This window comes from Chelonia mydas, chromosome 6 (assembly GCF_015237465.2).
Source record: "Chelonia mydas isolate rCheMyd1 chromosome 6, rCheMyd1.pri.v2, whole genome shotgun sequence".
NCBI classification, from domain to species: domain Eukaryota; kingdom Metazoa; phylum Chordata; order Testudines; family Cheloniidae; genus Chelonia; species Chelonia mydas.
Genome location: NC_051246.2, coordinates 26,506,570 through 26,522,597, shown reverse-complemented (window position 1 = coordinate 26,522,597; position 16,028 = coordinate 26,506,570). Strand labels below are relative to the sequence as shown.

The 16,028-nt window shown below is 39.3% G+C and overlaps 1 protein-coding gene across 1 annotated transcript in view; it reads right to left on the bottom strand.

Moving 5' to 3' along the window:
* MUC5AC (mucin 5AC, oligomeric mucus/gel-forming) overlaps positions 1-15,497 on the bottom strand; it is a 55,824-nt gene extending 40,327 nt beyond the window's left edge. Inside the window, exons 1-14 of the mRNA XM_043549057.1 lie at positions 15,420-15,497; positions 11,797-11,865; positions 9,840-9,914; positions 9,317-9,578; positions 8,008-8,122; positions 7,202-7,292; positions 6,656-6,765; positions 6,216-6,432; positions 5,739-5,864; positions 4,544-4,661; positions 3,536-3,674; positions 2,246-2,356; positions 1,521-1,590; positions 603-740 (exon numbers count right to left, since the gene is read on the bottom strand). Coding sequence (XP_043404992.1) covers positions 603-740; positions 1,521-1,590; positions 2,246-2,356; positions 3,536-3,674; positions 4,544-4,661; positions 5,739-5,864; positions 6,216-6,432; positions 6,656-6,765; positions 7,202-7,292; positions 8,008-8,122; positions 9,317-9,578; positions 9,840-9,914; positions 11,797-11,865; positions 15,420-15,492 — 1,714 coding nt within the window. The 5' untranslated portion in view covers positions 15,493-15,497. The remainder of the gene's footprint in view (positions 1-602; positions 741-1,520; positions 1,591-2,245; positions 2,357-3,535; positions 3,675-4,543; positions 4,662-5,738; positions 5,865-6,215; positions 6,433-6,655; positions 6,766-7,201; positions 7,293-8,007; positions 8,123-9,316; positions 9,579-9,839; positions 9,915-11,796; positions 11,866-15,419) is intronic.
* Between the last annotated feature and the right edge of the window lie 531 nt (positions 15,498-16,028).

The following is a 16,028-nucleotide window of genomic DNA, read 5'->3' as shown; positions in this document are numbered from 1 at the left end:
TCCTTCTTCCTGATTATGTACCTTTTTCAAGACCCATGTCTCTGGGTTGCTGGTACAACCTTTTTACCTCTGAAAGCTTTCTCTCAGGACACTTTCCTGTGAATATCAGACTAACCTGGCTACTTTTCCTATCTTTATTTCAGGGGCCCTGCAGAACTCTTCAGAATCCACAGATTGGCTATGTTTTGACTTCTGGATCTGAAAAACCACTACACTTTTATTTGATCAGAGTAAACATAACCTAAAAGTAAAAATAGCATTCAGTGACCCTTCTACTTCTTACTCCCAGAGAGAAATCTTAATCTTATAAAAGCTCAGCAGTGCTTCCCTTCCTGAGCACAGTCTAACACTCTGACTGTCTCCGATCCTGCTACCTGTCTCCCACCCAAACAAGCAGTCTGGGTGGTGCTTCTGTCTAGGAGTCCAAGCCTCTGTGTCTGCATGCACTCAGTGGCATATGTTCTTTTGGTCTTCTTCCAACAACATAAACCAACCAACAATGTTGCTTAACACTTATACTAACATCTCACATAATACAATTTCAAGTTAAGGCAGTCTCTTCTCCACAGTAGGAAAGACACTTGTTAGATAAGTCCACTTACCACATGTCTGCCCTTTGTGGGATGGGTCCAAGCTTACAAAGAGTTGCATGATGGGTACGAGCTGGATTTCAAGCTGAAGCCCAAAGTTTGTTTGTACAATGATGAAGAATGATGAAGGCCTGAAGATGGTAACATTGGCTATGGACAAAGAACACAATAAACACATTTTTGTATGTGATCAAAAATTGCAACAACTGTCCATTATTTGCAAAGATTCTCTTTATACTAAGCTGCTGCTCCATGTAGTGTGAAGCTGTCACTTGGAGAAAAAAGGAGCATTACTTTAAACTGGATCTAAAATCTGGTACAAAGTTAGTCTATATTTATTCTAGGCAGCAAGCGGGCAGAACACTCCTCCAGTGTGGTAATTTCTTTGCAACAAGGAGAAGAACATGAATTTCTGTGTCCAAACAGACTTTGGCTCTGTGAGAAATACCTAACATGATTTTGTCCTAGGATCCAATCTGGAAATACTCCATACACATACAGTATTTGTACTTCCTGTAAATATGAGGAAGAAGCTAAGGAGGTCTGGATAGAGTGAAAGTCTTTAATGATGAACAATATTCATGAAAACAGGCAGAAGAGACACAGGGCAACTTAATGGCTCAGTAAGTTGTAGGGCCTGGTTTTTGGGTCCCAGTGCATATCAGAAATTTACTCCTACACTACTACTTGGGTCTGGAAATATCAGAGTGATAATGTATGTATGAATAGAAGATGTTCTCTAATGGTTACGTAACAATATCCGATTATCTCCAAACTCAAAAATGCTGAATGAGCAAAAACAATTATTTTAAAAATAAGAGGTTACTGCAGGGTAACTGGCTTCAGAATGTAACTGAGAGTAGAAGCAAAGCACTAGGCTAGCCAAGTCAAAGTCTGTGAATGCCACAGGTGTCTCCTAAAAGAACATACCTGCAGAGATGGGCAACTGGGTGTAGATCGTATTCACAAACACGCTGCCAGAAGGTTTGATCACAACGATCTGGCAAGAAGGAAAAGACAGAGATTGGCAAGCAGGTTTAGGAACTGTTCAGCGCTTTCCAAATATTTCATATCTACTATTGTACAAGATGAAGAAAAAAGCTGGACGCTTGATATAGTGAAAATCAACTTTTCACCACAACTTTTTTTGTTACTATACTATTTTCTATAATTGTTATAACTAGCAATTATTTAGAAAATCTGTATAAAATGTAAATGCCAGAGAACTACCAGTGTCTTGACTTCCATTGTTTGCACTGAGGTTTCTTTTTGCTTGATTAAGGTTGTTTCTTATTTGAACAGAAACCAATGCTGACTTTCTAGCTGCACTGTTCTTTTTTGTGCATGTATCTACCACAAACAATACATATGTGTGTTCATTGCTACAGGATTTGGGATCAAGGACCATTCATGTTCAAATATGTTTCCATCTGGACACAACATAAGGCTGAACACAGTTCCTACTGCATCAGGAACAGTAGTTGTGGTGAGTCTAGTTGGTGATGGGTAAACACTTTTTGCAAGCTACAGCTCACTAAACTTTTTCTCTGGTCTTCAGTTTAAGCCCATCCTTCCCACCCACACCTACCTACCCAATAACTTTCAATTTAAAAAACATTCAGGCAAAAGGTTGGGTATTTGTTTTTACTACGTACAGTTTGTCCTCCACTTATGCTTATGGCTACACCTTTCAGGCATGTCTCGGTGTCAGTTAGGCCACATTTGCGGACTTCTCCTAGAACGGTGAAGGCATCGCTGTCACAGAGCTGAAAAAAAGAAAAACCAAACCCATTAGATGAAAAGTGATCAATATCAAATAACATTCTTGGTAAACTGGGTCATTGTAAATTTTGCTCATTCCTTCTCTTTGTCTCTCTCTCATATGCACACCCATTTACACTCACCAAAGTAAGCTGGCATAAACTCATGCAACACAATGAAAAGTATCAGCTGACTGTGGCATTAAATACCTGAGGTACTCATGGGGAGATTTCAGGGGCCTTAATGTTCAGACATTCCTAGATTAGCAACAGATATTTTTGTGGCATTCTCTTTTCAGTTAAAATTTAACTTGACCTTACTAAAAGTGAGGTTGTTTTATCTCATTAAAAGGATTTTTAGCACACAACTGTTAGATGGGGAAAGGTAATTCTTTGTGTGTGTTATTTTTAATATTAAGTCTTTATTACTTTTTTTTACAGAAATTATGATATATAAGTCAATGACAATGATATATAGGGCCTGACTTTTGCAGTAACTCTGATGGACTTTCATTCAGGTACATAATCATTACCATTCCCACATCCCCTATTTCATACATATCATAGTCCCCAGTTATTAATTTATGTAAAAAACACACACACATTTTAGATCCTACTCCTGAGTAGGAGTTCTTAGTCTTTTGCTCTGAGACTGAACAGTTATGTATGTATATTGGGAAAGGGCAATAGGAAAGCTGATAGTCAGTTTGCATGAGAACTATAAATGATGCTTCTGATATGAAGAACATTTAATCAAGGAAGGTAAACTGGGGGCAAACTGGATTAAGGGTGACAATGGAAGCAGAAAGGAGGGTTAACTTTACTCAAAGAAAAAATTACAAAACACAGGACAGAGGAGATTTATTTGAAAATGTATGGTAACCATCTGCAGATTATACTGAGGGGTCTGGAAAATGCAAAGTAATTCATAAGCAAACCTCCCTCCCCCTAAATAATAGACATTCCTAATGTTTCCAGCTACCTGATTAAGTCTTTGCATTTGTTTATTCTGGGCCTGTTCCAAAGCCCATTGAAGTCAATGGAAAGAATCCTATTAATTTCATTGGTCTTTGGATCAAGCCCCGTGTTGAGACTTCCAGTAGCACTAATTAAGTTGCATCCTCTCTAATTAAAGAATCTTCCTATACTAAGTTGCACTGGCAGTAAATGCCCAATTATAGTTACCTTTGTCAGGATATAGCTACAGTCTCCAAAGAAGGAATAATGTTTCTCATCAAATGTGGAGATGTGGGAACCTCCTTCAATGGAGCAAGTCCCAGGGCATGAAAGGCTGACACAACTCCACTGGCCTCCAGTACAGGTACTGAAATAAAATACAAGAGATGTTTGTTAAGCTTGAGTAACACAAGCTTAAGAAAAATGGGAGAAAAAGGGGACAGATGACACCTTCGTTTCCCCCCCTGCTGTTTTTATCACTGCTTTTTCAGGGGAAAGAATGTTTGCAAGTAGACTAACTGATATTGCATTAAAAACTCAGAATGACTAAGGGAAAGGCATTTCTGTCTTCATGGTAATGATGTTTCAATCTAAAGCTATCCATTGTAAATCTTTTGACCAAATCCAGCCCTTGTGAAAGTGGAAGCAATTCTATTGAATACCAAGGAATTTTTCTCCCATTGATTTTGGCCTCTTACTTTCATTAGCATGGGTCAAAATTCAGAGCATGTTAAATAATTCTTTACAAATAATAGACTTTGTGTTTTTTATATATATATACACATATACATACACTGAAGTAATACTTAAGCAGCTAGGGGGAAGCCATCAATTCACATCCAGAAGCTGTTATATTTGTACACATAATCTCACTATCCATGTAATACACTGTGTCTTCAAATTTAAAATGATGCTTATATAGAACATGCATATTTCATGCTGGAGTCCACCAATGGATTTATGTTACCGAGGGCTGATTTGAGCATTCAGCGACTGGATTTGATCATATTGTTAACGTGCCTGTGTTTGAAAATGAGATTACTCTTGTCTAAATTCAAGTTTTTGTTCTCATATACAGAAAGAAACCAAGGAGATAAACAACTTTAATAAGTATTTTAAGCCAGAAGCTTCAGACTAATGTATTCATTCTCAGGCCCTGTGTAATCTTTGCCCATTGCCAACAATTATCAGGTAATTCAGAAAAAAGGAAAAGATTTGACAAAAATAGCAGGTTACCATGAAGTGCACTGGGATGTAAAAGAAGCACCTGGACTATACGTTTCACCTTTGTAGGTACAGTAGCACTTGCTGAGAGGGACACAGCCAGAGCTGTTAATGTCATCAAACACGGTTCCTAGAAGAAGAAATAGTAAGTTATTCACTTTGTCATGCTTTCCAGAAGTTGTTTCGGAGCACACCTGTAGAAGACGTCGTAAAATATGTTGTGTTTCTTTTTTATTACAGATGAAATGCAAAAATAAAAAGCACTGTACTAATGGAATCTCTGCTATCTACTGACTGCTGTGGCTGTGTAACCAAATAAAGAGTGGCAGAAGTCCTAGAGTTCCTTTGCTCTATGATACTCTGGTAAGTGCCTTTGTGAGATGGGCCTCACTGATTTGAGTTGCGAGATGACAGAGTGACAGGATGCAATAGAGCAAACATCTATAAATTCACATGGGACCCATTTGTAGTGTAAACACTATACACCCTAATGCAAGAACATAATAGTCTCAGGGAGACTAGTTAATTTATTCTGACAAGAGATGAGGACACCAGGGAGCACCACATGTGACCACACATGGAGCACGGGCTGAAGAGCAGGGATGGAAAATATGATGATGATAAATTCATTCCAGTCAACAAATATTCTCAGCACGAGAATGTAGTTTGCATGAAGATAGCAGGCAGTTACTGTACCTACAATTACAGATTAATGTCCATTTATCATGCATAAGTCCTGAAAATGGTCTAATCTTATCAACTGCTGAGTGCTCCCAACTCCCAATGTTTACAGAGGGGGAGGAGGACAGTCAGCACTCCACAGGAAGTGTTCATCACCTTGCAGGATCGGGCTCAAAGCTGCTAATGTCAGGAAACATTTTTGTGGGCAGAAGGTGACTAAATATAATCTACTTCCTGCACACAATGGCTAAGGAAGCTGCCAGGTTTAGAGAGTTCCATCTCTAGTATGCTGTCATATACTCATTTCAGTCACTTTGTTGCACATCAGATGCATGTCCTGAGTAGACCCTTGTCATCTGAAAGGGTGTTTCCATTAACATAGATAGAAACTATGAACATGTCTCAAGGAAAGAACATGGATCTTCCTGTAGCTGTGGAAAGAACATTAAAAGGTATAATATATCCTAGGAGAGGATGCTTTGCTGGTGCTTTTGAATATGTGAAAAAAAGATGAATATAAACTTGCCTGGGGGGCAGACGCAGCCATCGGTACAGTGATCTTCACAAAGGGCTGACCTTTCAGGGTTGGTGCAGGTGTTAGCACAGGGTGAGCCACATTCCTCGTGCTGCATGTTATAAGGGCACGTCTTGTCTGAAAGTAGAAAAAAGGAAAAAGAGTTCTTAATTTTATCCCCATGTGTTGGCTTTCCCATTTAAACCTTGGAGAGGTGACATCTGTATCTGATGATGAATTTCTTAGGAGATGTGCTGATATCTGCAATTTGAGTACTCTGGGGAATACTGGCATCCCCGGTCACTGCAAAATGTTTAAAACCTTTAATTCCTGTAAGGCCCTGATGCACTCAGGTTGAAATTGACTTAGTGAAAATTATGGTGTACAGGCCTTTTGCAGGCTGTCTGCACAGGAGTAAATTTCACACTATTGGAATTTCTTGGTGACTAGTTGCAAGCATAGGAGAAAGCACCTTCTTGAGATACTTACTGCACAGTTCTTTAGTTCTCCAGTTCAGAGGTTGTCCACCAGCATGGGCGCACTGCCGGGAGTATTCAGCAAAGGTGTTACAGATGCAGAAGTCACTCATAGACTCATCACAGCGGCACGAGTCTTGTATGCAAGAGTCAATATAGTCTTGAACATCCACCAGTGCATTGCAGCTCACAAATGCTTTACCAGTCAATACCGCCTGGCAGATAGCTCTCTAGAAGGGAAAATAGTGGTGTTAGAGCAACAAAACGCCAAAGAACTAATTTTTATTTAGATATTTTAAATGATTTTGTTCCAGAGACATCCCATTGTCTTCCTTTTGATTCATGTTATGTTTTCCTACTCTTCCAAATTTCCCCCAAATTAATTCATTGATGTAAGAGGAAGAAGCACAGATGTTTCAATGAAAAACAAAATACTACAGCAAAGATCCTTACAAATTCAGTAGAGCAGTTTGTAAGAGAAGAAGATGTAGGATCCTCGCATTGCTCTGTGGGTCCGTCCATCTTCTGCATATTCCCAAACTGCACGTCAGTCAGCTTGATGTCTGTAATAAGCAATTTAAAAAATATATTACGGCGCTTTTATTGGCTTTGAAAATGCAGTGCTAATTTTGTGTGGAGATTGGTGTTTCCATAACACTGACACTTATGACATTGGCAGTGGTAATCACCATGATAGCAAAAGGAAAGAGTGATGAAGAAAGTGTGAATAGCTGGCAAGTGTTTGGTGTTGAAATGTAAAAAACAAACAAACAGGAAATCACTTGTCCCAGCTTTATACCCTACGCCTACTATACAAGTGTTAAATCAAAGGACATAAAAATAGTGCATGTCAATATTAAACATCAGTGTAGTTTAATACTAAATGTCAGTATAGTTTCACAACTTAACTGTGGATCAGTGCCCCATTCTATGTGAAACAAATACTATTAAAGGAAAGAAAATCAAATCACAGTGCTTAGTAATGTTGTTGTTACTTACCGTTTGATGTGAACTCATTGTAATTTGGAATGCCATTGAAGTCCCCACAAAGCCCACAGGTCTGATTGGCATATTTCTTATCCAGTTCCACCTAAAAAAATGGGGTAAGGGAGTTACACACAGAGTTAAAATTTACAGTGTATTCAGTGTTAAGTATGGAATTCACCACCATGCAGAGGTTCACCACAAAGTCTATGAACTACATACATACCACTTAAGTTTTCAAAATCAGTGGTGAATAGACATGGTCCTGGCCCTTGACACAGGGCTGAAATTAAACCTAAATCCATGCAGTAGTTTGGTCAGACAGGTTTTTTTCATTAGGAATGGGTGTTTGGGTGAACAGTATAAAGGATTAAACTAAGTCTGGTCTATTTTATCAATCTTTGATTTCTTATGATCACCCCAGGACTTCAGGATGGGAGTTGTGGCTACTTTGCTTCACGGCAGTCTCCTCCCCTTGTGGACTTTCTACTGCTGGAGTTCTGCACCATTGTTTATGCTACTGAATGTCCGTAAAAACTTGGGCTGAATCTAGCCCAGGAGCTGTGAACATCAAAGCAGTGGTGTATTTTGTATCTGAGGAAGATTACATTTCACTAAAAGGATCTATTAGTGGCTTGGGGAGAATGGTGATTATAAACTGAACTCTGAGAAAAGAAAGGAAATTGAAAGCATAATAGGGTAACACAATGCAATGAAAATGGATAAATATCCCAAATCACCTAATCTCTGGCTCACGAAAGCCATTAAAGGGAATAATTTAAAAATAATTGTTCTTTGCAACATCTGGAATATACACTTACCAGAAGACCATCCAGTTGGTTCCACATGAAGACCAGACCCATCTTGGCAGTGATTTTCAAATAGCCGCTACTTCTCTCTATCAGGATTCCTGACTGGCTGAAAGGCAGCTGAATTCTGGAGAGAGATCAAAGTGCAGTTAAAGTGGGAGTACAGAATTTGACATCCAGTCTTTGAGACATTTTTAATGCAACTGAATAAGGAGTTTGCTAGCAACACACATTTCTAAATATGAACTGCACAAGTTTATAACAACCTGGAAACCTTCAGTGGTGGGGTGGATAATCTCCTATGCAGTTGCTCTCCAAAGTGCTGTGGGGCCAGTGTCGTTTTCTGGTGCCATTCCTTTTCAGTACATCTATACATGATGTTTTAATTTATAAAACGCCAGTCTGTCTGCTATATGATATAATTCAGAAAGTGCTATGCTTGTCTATTGTTTAGCAAGTGCACGTCAAGTGCTCTGCTATGATTATTTTAAAGCCGTAAATAATATAGGACTAGCTTCTCTGGAGGGAATTTGTTCTTTTTTGTTCTTTCTTCGAAACTAAGACTAGCTCAGTTGAAATGGCAGAGCTGGGATTGCTAGACTTCCCCACATGCAGTCTTGAAAGGACAAGATGAAAGGCTTTCTAGTGTAGAACTGGAATCACTGAGATACTTTCCCCCTTCACATATACACTTGTGGCATCCTTCAGGAGAGAATCATAGAATATCAGGGTTGGAAGGGACCTCAGGAGATCATCTAGTCCAACCCCCTGCTCAAAGCAGGACCAATCCCCAATTTTTGCCCCAGATCCCTAAAAGGTCCCCTCAAGGATTGAACTCACCAATGCTCAAACCACCGAGCTATCCCTCCCGCAAAGTCCTGAGAAGGCTAGGACTCTCTGTTCTTTTGCTAATATGTACTGTCTTCCTTCCTTCCTTTCTTCCTTCCTTCCTTCCTTTCTGCTGCAGTGTCCAGCTTTTTGTATTCCTGATCTTGGATTTATTTAGGTATTTTGCTCTGTTTGTTTTTATTCTGCCTTTATTTTATGGCACCTAGAGGCCTCTAAATTACAGCAGCAGAGTAGGGTCTGGAGGGCCACTGAACTGCATGGCACATAGGTCAGGAGGTAATCTGTAAAGGTGGAATAAAGCTCAGCTCTGTACTCCCCTGTTTCTGCTGCTTCTCTAAGAAGGGCCTCTCCCCTTATGCTGTTTTAGAGCAGCCTGAGGGAATGAGACTGAAATAGACATCCTTTCAAACAGACCATTGGGGGCAATATCAATGGTGCCAATTTCATCAGATAATAAGACATCTGAACTTACGGGTTTTCATTGACCACAATGGAGTCTGAGGTCAGTTCAATCACCACTCCGTCAAGCTTCAGGGTGATATGGCTGATCACAGGAGAGTTTTCCAGCACAGTGCGCCTGATCTGGATGTTGAAGTCCTCGTAGGCAGATTTGCAGTGGGATGCAAAGACGTAGTTACAGAGCCCAGGGAAGTGATAGATGTCCCCATCAAAGGTCTTGAAGTGAAAGTTGCCCCAGGTGCTGCACACACGTTCATTGTGAGCAGGGTTGCCAGCTGTGGATTCAAAACAAGCTGTAGAGCTGTACTGAAAATTCCAGTGTAAGTCCCGTTAGTCACTCACTGTCTAATTCATGTACATATTTATCCATCTATCTAAACAAACCCATTCTCTGCTTTATCTTCTCATCTAGCTATCTATTGATCTGTGTATATATCAGTCATTCTGTTAACTTTTCTCTTTAGTCTATACATCTCTTCACTTACTCTACAGTTCTGATCAATATCCCATAAAGACATGGCATTTGTTTAACTTACGCTTTACAGGCAGCGTCGTTCTCAGTGGTTGGATGATTGTCACTTCTTGTGGTTTAGTTACTGGTACAGAAAAATCTAAGAAAAAGAAATACAATTATCACTAATTCAAAAGGTTCAGTAAACAAGTTGGCAAACACAGATATGGATCTCCTAGTCTCATTAGTGGTTAAAGGTTTTTACTGCAAGTAATGCTCACTGGGAAGTTTCCAAGGGAGTCTATTGATGGCTTAATGCCACTGCATCAAATTTTGGCTTCCAGTGTAAACTGTCATTAATGGCCTGATCCTGCTAACCCTTCCTCAAGTCAGTAGTCCTTTCTCACACAAGGAGCCCAACTGAATCTGACCCCACCTGCCCAAAGTAGGTATCCGCAAGCTGATACCGATTTAATCCTTCATCTAGGATAGGAACTATACAAAGAACCTCAGGCAGCACAATGGAGATTAAAGTTATTCACAGCTTTTGGCTCCCAGTATATGTAGAAGTGGAAAACTGGAGGAGTGCTTCAGTGGTTGGGGTTGAGAAACCACAGCAGAACTTGTTTAGATCTCATATTCTTTTCATAGCTGGAAGTACATGTATGTACACAAACTCACATACCGCCAACTTCAGGCAAACAACAAAGTCTTGCAGAATTCTGCAAACCCTTAATCACGAACCTAGTGCTTTTCCAGACAACGACTCCCATTTGCAGGTTCTGGCCCTAAGTTTGCTGTGTTCATCCCCAGTATTTCTTCTTTGATTCCAGCATTGAATGGATTTGAGATTCAGAGAAGCTGCAGTGTAGTTTCTCAACACCTACTACTGAATCCTCACTACAGGGTTCCACTTGCATGTATACTGGGAGGCAAAGGTCAAGAATGGTTTTAATCTCCCTTAAAGCTCCTTCTGAGATTTTTTTTTAAAACTCCTGGAGTAAATGAAGGATAATATCTTTATTAATAAATTCAGATATTTGAAAGCCAATGGGGACCTTTATGTTCCTGTAGCCTGATCTCCTGAATAACATGGCCCACATGGTATCACCCAGTGGTTGCTCCACTAGATCAATGATTTGTGGTTGAAATAGAGCATCTCTTTTAGAAAGACAACTGGTCTTGATTTAAAGACTTCAAGGGATAGAGAAACCACCATCTCCCTTGATCAGTTGTTACAATGGTTAGTTACACTCAAGGTTAATAGTGTTTGCCATATTTCCAGTTTGAATTTGTCTACCTTCAGCTTCCAGCTGTTGGGTTTATCAGGGTTGCTAATTTCGATTAGGTTATGGTTCAGATTTTCAGGCTGATTAGTTAAATTATAGTGCAATAAATTTACCGGAGAAAGCAACAAGGGACATTTTGTTAGAATTTTTATACAACGTGTTTTTTGTTCTGACAGCAGTGTTATACCAACAGCCAATAAACATCCCTTATCTTATTACATGTAACTAATATGTTCCAACAAGCAGCATAATATATTTTATACACAAATTTGCACTGTCTCTGGTGCATGTCCTGTAGTACTTTTCATTTTGTGCCTATCATGAGTGATGCAGTTATCTCAATAGAATGAAAAAAAGTACTTTTTATTGCTGATTATCAAATATCTTTGTGATACACATGTGCACACACACACCTCGTAAAATACACCTTGTAAATTTGCAGTATGTACCTATTACGTACTGATAGATTAGATAACAGTGTAGCTTCAATGGGCCAGATCCTCAGCTGGTGCAAATCAGCGTAGCCCCACTGACTTCAATGGAGTTTTGCCAATTTACACCAGCTGAGGATCTGGCCCTACAGTATCAATGCCAAAGAATTGAACATTGTGTATAGGGAATTGTTCCTCTCCCTTCATTTAAAGGCACAGTACACTTTAATCACTCTATGTCCATTGCAATGAGTTTCTAAGACAACACTGACTAAATTTAGATTGTCAAATAAATAAATAAAATAAAACATAAGCCACTTACAGTCTTGTCCCTGCTGGACATAATTATAGTCATCAAAATTTTCTTGTTGGTCCTCATATTGGGCTTTAACTGGAGAAAAAAAAAAGTTACTTTGGGGGATTGTGTTCATAAATTCTTCAGTAACACCTGATTGAACAATACAATCTGCAAAAGTAGCATTCTTTTAGGCAGGGAAACTGTGTGGTAAGTGTGGTTTGTTATGCTGTGGCAAATGCAAACACACACTCACACAGAGACAAAGGCTGTAAGGATGAAAATATTTTAAAAGATGAAAATGGAGAATTTTTCTCCCTAGTTACAGTTCAGATCTAAAAGACCTCTCGGTCTCTTGTGTTATGATGGCTGGTATGCTTCTTCTTCTTTGTCTTCTTCTTTTTCTTTTTTTTTTTTTTTTTTTACAGCAGTTGTTATATATAAGTCAATGACAAGTGGTATAGAGGGCCTGAACTATGAAGTGACTCTAATGGACTTTGATTGAGATGCATAATCATTGCCACCCCCATTCTCTCCCACATTCCCTACTCCATACATATCACAGCCCCCTGTTATCAATTTCTCCGAAAAACACACACATTTGAGACTGGGTTTGCAACCTATCCATTTTTGTTCTAGGTGTCAGAACTGAGTAGGAGTTCTTAGTCTTCTGCTCTGAGACTGAACAGGTTTGCATGGTTATTGGGAAAGGGTAATAGGAAGGCTAATCATCAGTGAGCTTTTCCCCTGTGCTTCCCCTGAGCAACCTGCTAGGTGGTCACTTAACCTCCACCAAACTCGCACCCTCTCCTCCTTCAAATCCATTCTAAAAACAAGGACCTGGTCTGTCAACTATCGGGTCAGCTCCTCAGCAGTGTAAATTGGTATAGCTCCGTAGACTTAAAGGAGCTAGCCTGATTGACACTAGCTCAGAACCTGACCCATATATCACACCTTGAGCCAAGTTTTTCTTTTGGTTGTAACAATAAAAATTCTACCAAAATCACTTGGATTATACCAATGAAAACTGAGTGGAGAATTTGTCTCTTTCTTTGCTAGCCATACTGTACCCTCTCCGCCCTTCTAAGCTATTTAGAGCAAAGACTCCATTTGAGTCTTTGGTTTTCTGAATTTGTACACTTGAACCATCTGCAAAGTCCTGTGTACATCTTGGGCACTACAGAAATAATAACAAATAACCAGAGAAGGATATAGAGAAGGTTGTTTTATACTGGAACCCTTTTTAGAGCTAGAGGGCCAACATATATGCTGTGTTACTAAGAGTAGAATCTGACCCATAATCTCTGGTTTAAAACTTCAAAGACCAATAATAATAACAAACATACCCAGAAGCAATGTGGATAGAACTGGGGAGCTGATAGATTTATTTCAGATTATTGATTGGGCCCCCAACTTGATTCTTGTTCAAAATAATAATAACAACCCTGAAGATATTCCTTTTGATTCCTTTGCACCATCATCTCAAAATATAAAAAGAAAAGGAGGACTTGTGGCACCTTAGAGACTAACCAATTTATTTGAGCATGAGCTTTCGTGAGCTACAGCTCACTTCATCGGATGCCTGTTTAACAAAAACCATTGCTTAATGAAAACGCAGAATACTGAGGGCACATTCTGGTAGCTCTTGAGCAGACCTGGGGAGCACCTGAGCAAAAGGCAGGCAGAATCCTGTATTCCCTGAGTGCAGAACCGCTGCTAGCACCACCACTGATGCTAGTCATCCCAAATGGGTGAGGCTGACATGGGCTGAGAGGTTACCATGGCCCCATCTGCACTAGCTGGATGTCTGAGACTGTCCCTGGAACAACACGCTCAGCACACTTTCAAAGAGTGTATCATTTGATCCTACTGTGCGCCCTTCCCTAGCGTTCTAGCCCAGAGAATCATTCTGCTTCCCTCTGAGTGCACATTCAGCACGATGTACACCCTGTGCCACATCCCATGCCCATTGTCAGTGGCTGGTAATGGCACAATTAATCCTTTGGTGTAACAAAGTATAACAAGGTTTAATAAAGGTTAGTGTGGAACTGCATACCAGTTAGGAAGAAGTAAAATTATTCATTAGGATTTGTGCATCAGATCAGAAAACACTGGATACTAACATTTTATGAGTTTAGCCATGGAATGAATGAACAAAGGGCATAGTGAATAAAAGATTACACAGAATGTGAATATAAAACACCTTCTTAGATGATAGAAGGCTAGGCCTATGCATTCTGGATCCTGGTTTCATAAATTCATTTCAAATTCTCCTTTGAAAGACAAACTTTGGACTAATCCCTTATGCACCTTTACCAAAAGTCTCAATGATAATCATGTCTGACATTAACATCAATATCAGCTTATTTTGCCGATAGGTTCACAGTTAAAAGTTAATGATAACCTCCTAAATGCCTTTACTTATGGCCCAATTCTGCTCCCCTTAAGATCAATGCAAAGACACCATTTGACTTCAACAGGAGTTGGATTGGGCCCTTAGTTTTTACGTTGACCTTATGCAGGCAAACTGGCATTCAACCAAAATTCTTATGGCATTGGGTAGATTTTAAAAGTGGATCTAACAGGATGACATTTGGCAGGAATATTGGCCTTGGTTCATATATTTATTTGCTCCATAAGAGCCTCTGGTTACAACTAGAATCTTGGCACTGATGGTCTCTCATGCTACACTCTGTACTGGCTCTTTTTGTGTCATCTTTCTCATCACACCCTTTCCCTCCATCACAAGAGGCTTTTCAGCTAAGATGATCTATAGTATTTAAGTCAAGTTTATATTTCGAATGAGTAATGTGCTCCCCCAACACCGTATGTTCTCTATAGCCTACAACTGCTCTGTTATAGGTAAATTCATTCACCACATTTGTTGTCATGTCTATAAAAACAGGCTTCATTTGTTGTCAGAAAGTAGGTTTCTATATGATTATTCATAATCATGATATTATGATGAACTTGCCTGGTTCGGAGCATTTGAAAATTGAAAGCAAAAGAGAACTGGTGATATTGGTATTTATCCAGTCATAAAAACTCAGCAATATATTTCTCTAGGAAATGTTTAACTTTGAGTGGAAAGCACCATTTTGTCTATTTTAGCTCTATTTTGTGATATATTAACGAACATAACATTTATACAAATTCTTTAACCAAGAGGTGGAAGTGTGAAGCATCTTGAATTAATGGAGTGGAACAGCAGCAGAAAAGAAAAAGCTGTGAATTTAAGGTTTAATACCAGAAGGATTACTATCACAGGGAGCCAATACCAGATACTATGTAAAGCTTGCAGTCTATGTTATTAACTTGCCATGTTTTTAGCAGCCTTCCGTGTTCACATTTGAAAAAAAACCCAACTATTGAAACTGGTAAAAATGACGAGCCAGAATAATTATATGACTAAATTCTACTCTCAGTTATGCTAACGCAACTCCGTTGACCATGGCTTTTCAATTCATCCATCTGCTTTTGCTGGGCATTAGAAAGGAGAGGAATAGAAAAAGACAGGGAAATCTCATTTACAAACAAAATCTTATTAGTTGCACAAAGCAAAGAGAAATAACTGAAAAGTCTTTCCAACTGCACAGCAAATTATAAGTTCTCTAAAGTAATAAAAATAAAAAGCAACTACAGCCTCTTACCTTTGTTCTGCATAAAGGTGATCACTAATATTGGTATCCATAGTGGTATTCGTACCCCCCAGCCTATGCCCATCTTGTTTGGAGTTCGGTAGAAACTACCAAACTATAGGCTTCTGAAGAGGCACTTGTCTTTATACAAGTCTTATATAGCAACAGAACAGGCTTTGGCACAGTTCCCAGATAGTTTCACAAGGTTCTAAAAAGGTGGAGCTTCAGGGATTTTACCTTTCCTCTGCAGGTGCATAGGTAAACAAAGGATGCTCTAGCTTCCTTATGGGCTGGCCAAGTGTATTTGCATTCTGGGAGGATTGCTATTTTCCAAAAGACTTTTCTGCTGAAGGAATTCCAAGTGAGCGGCAATGAGGAATAGCTATGCTCAATCTTATGTCTCCAGTCATTACAGATCTTGCAATACATATAATTCAAGAATGACTTTTGGGGGGTCAGGGATGGGATTTAGAATGAGAGAGGGGCAGTTTTTTATGATCCTGATTACAGCAGGTGATTTCAATCTAATTTTTCCAGCGAGCAAAACTCTAACTCCTTCTGCTCCAACCTGTGTGATAAAACTTTTCATGTTTGGGACCCTCGTCTTCTGAGAAGAGATTT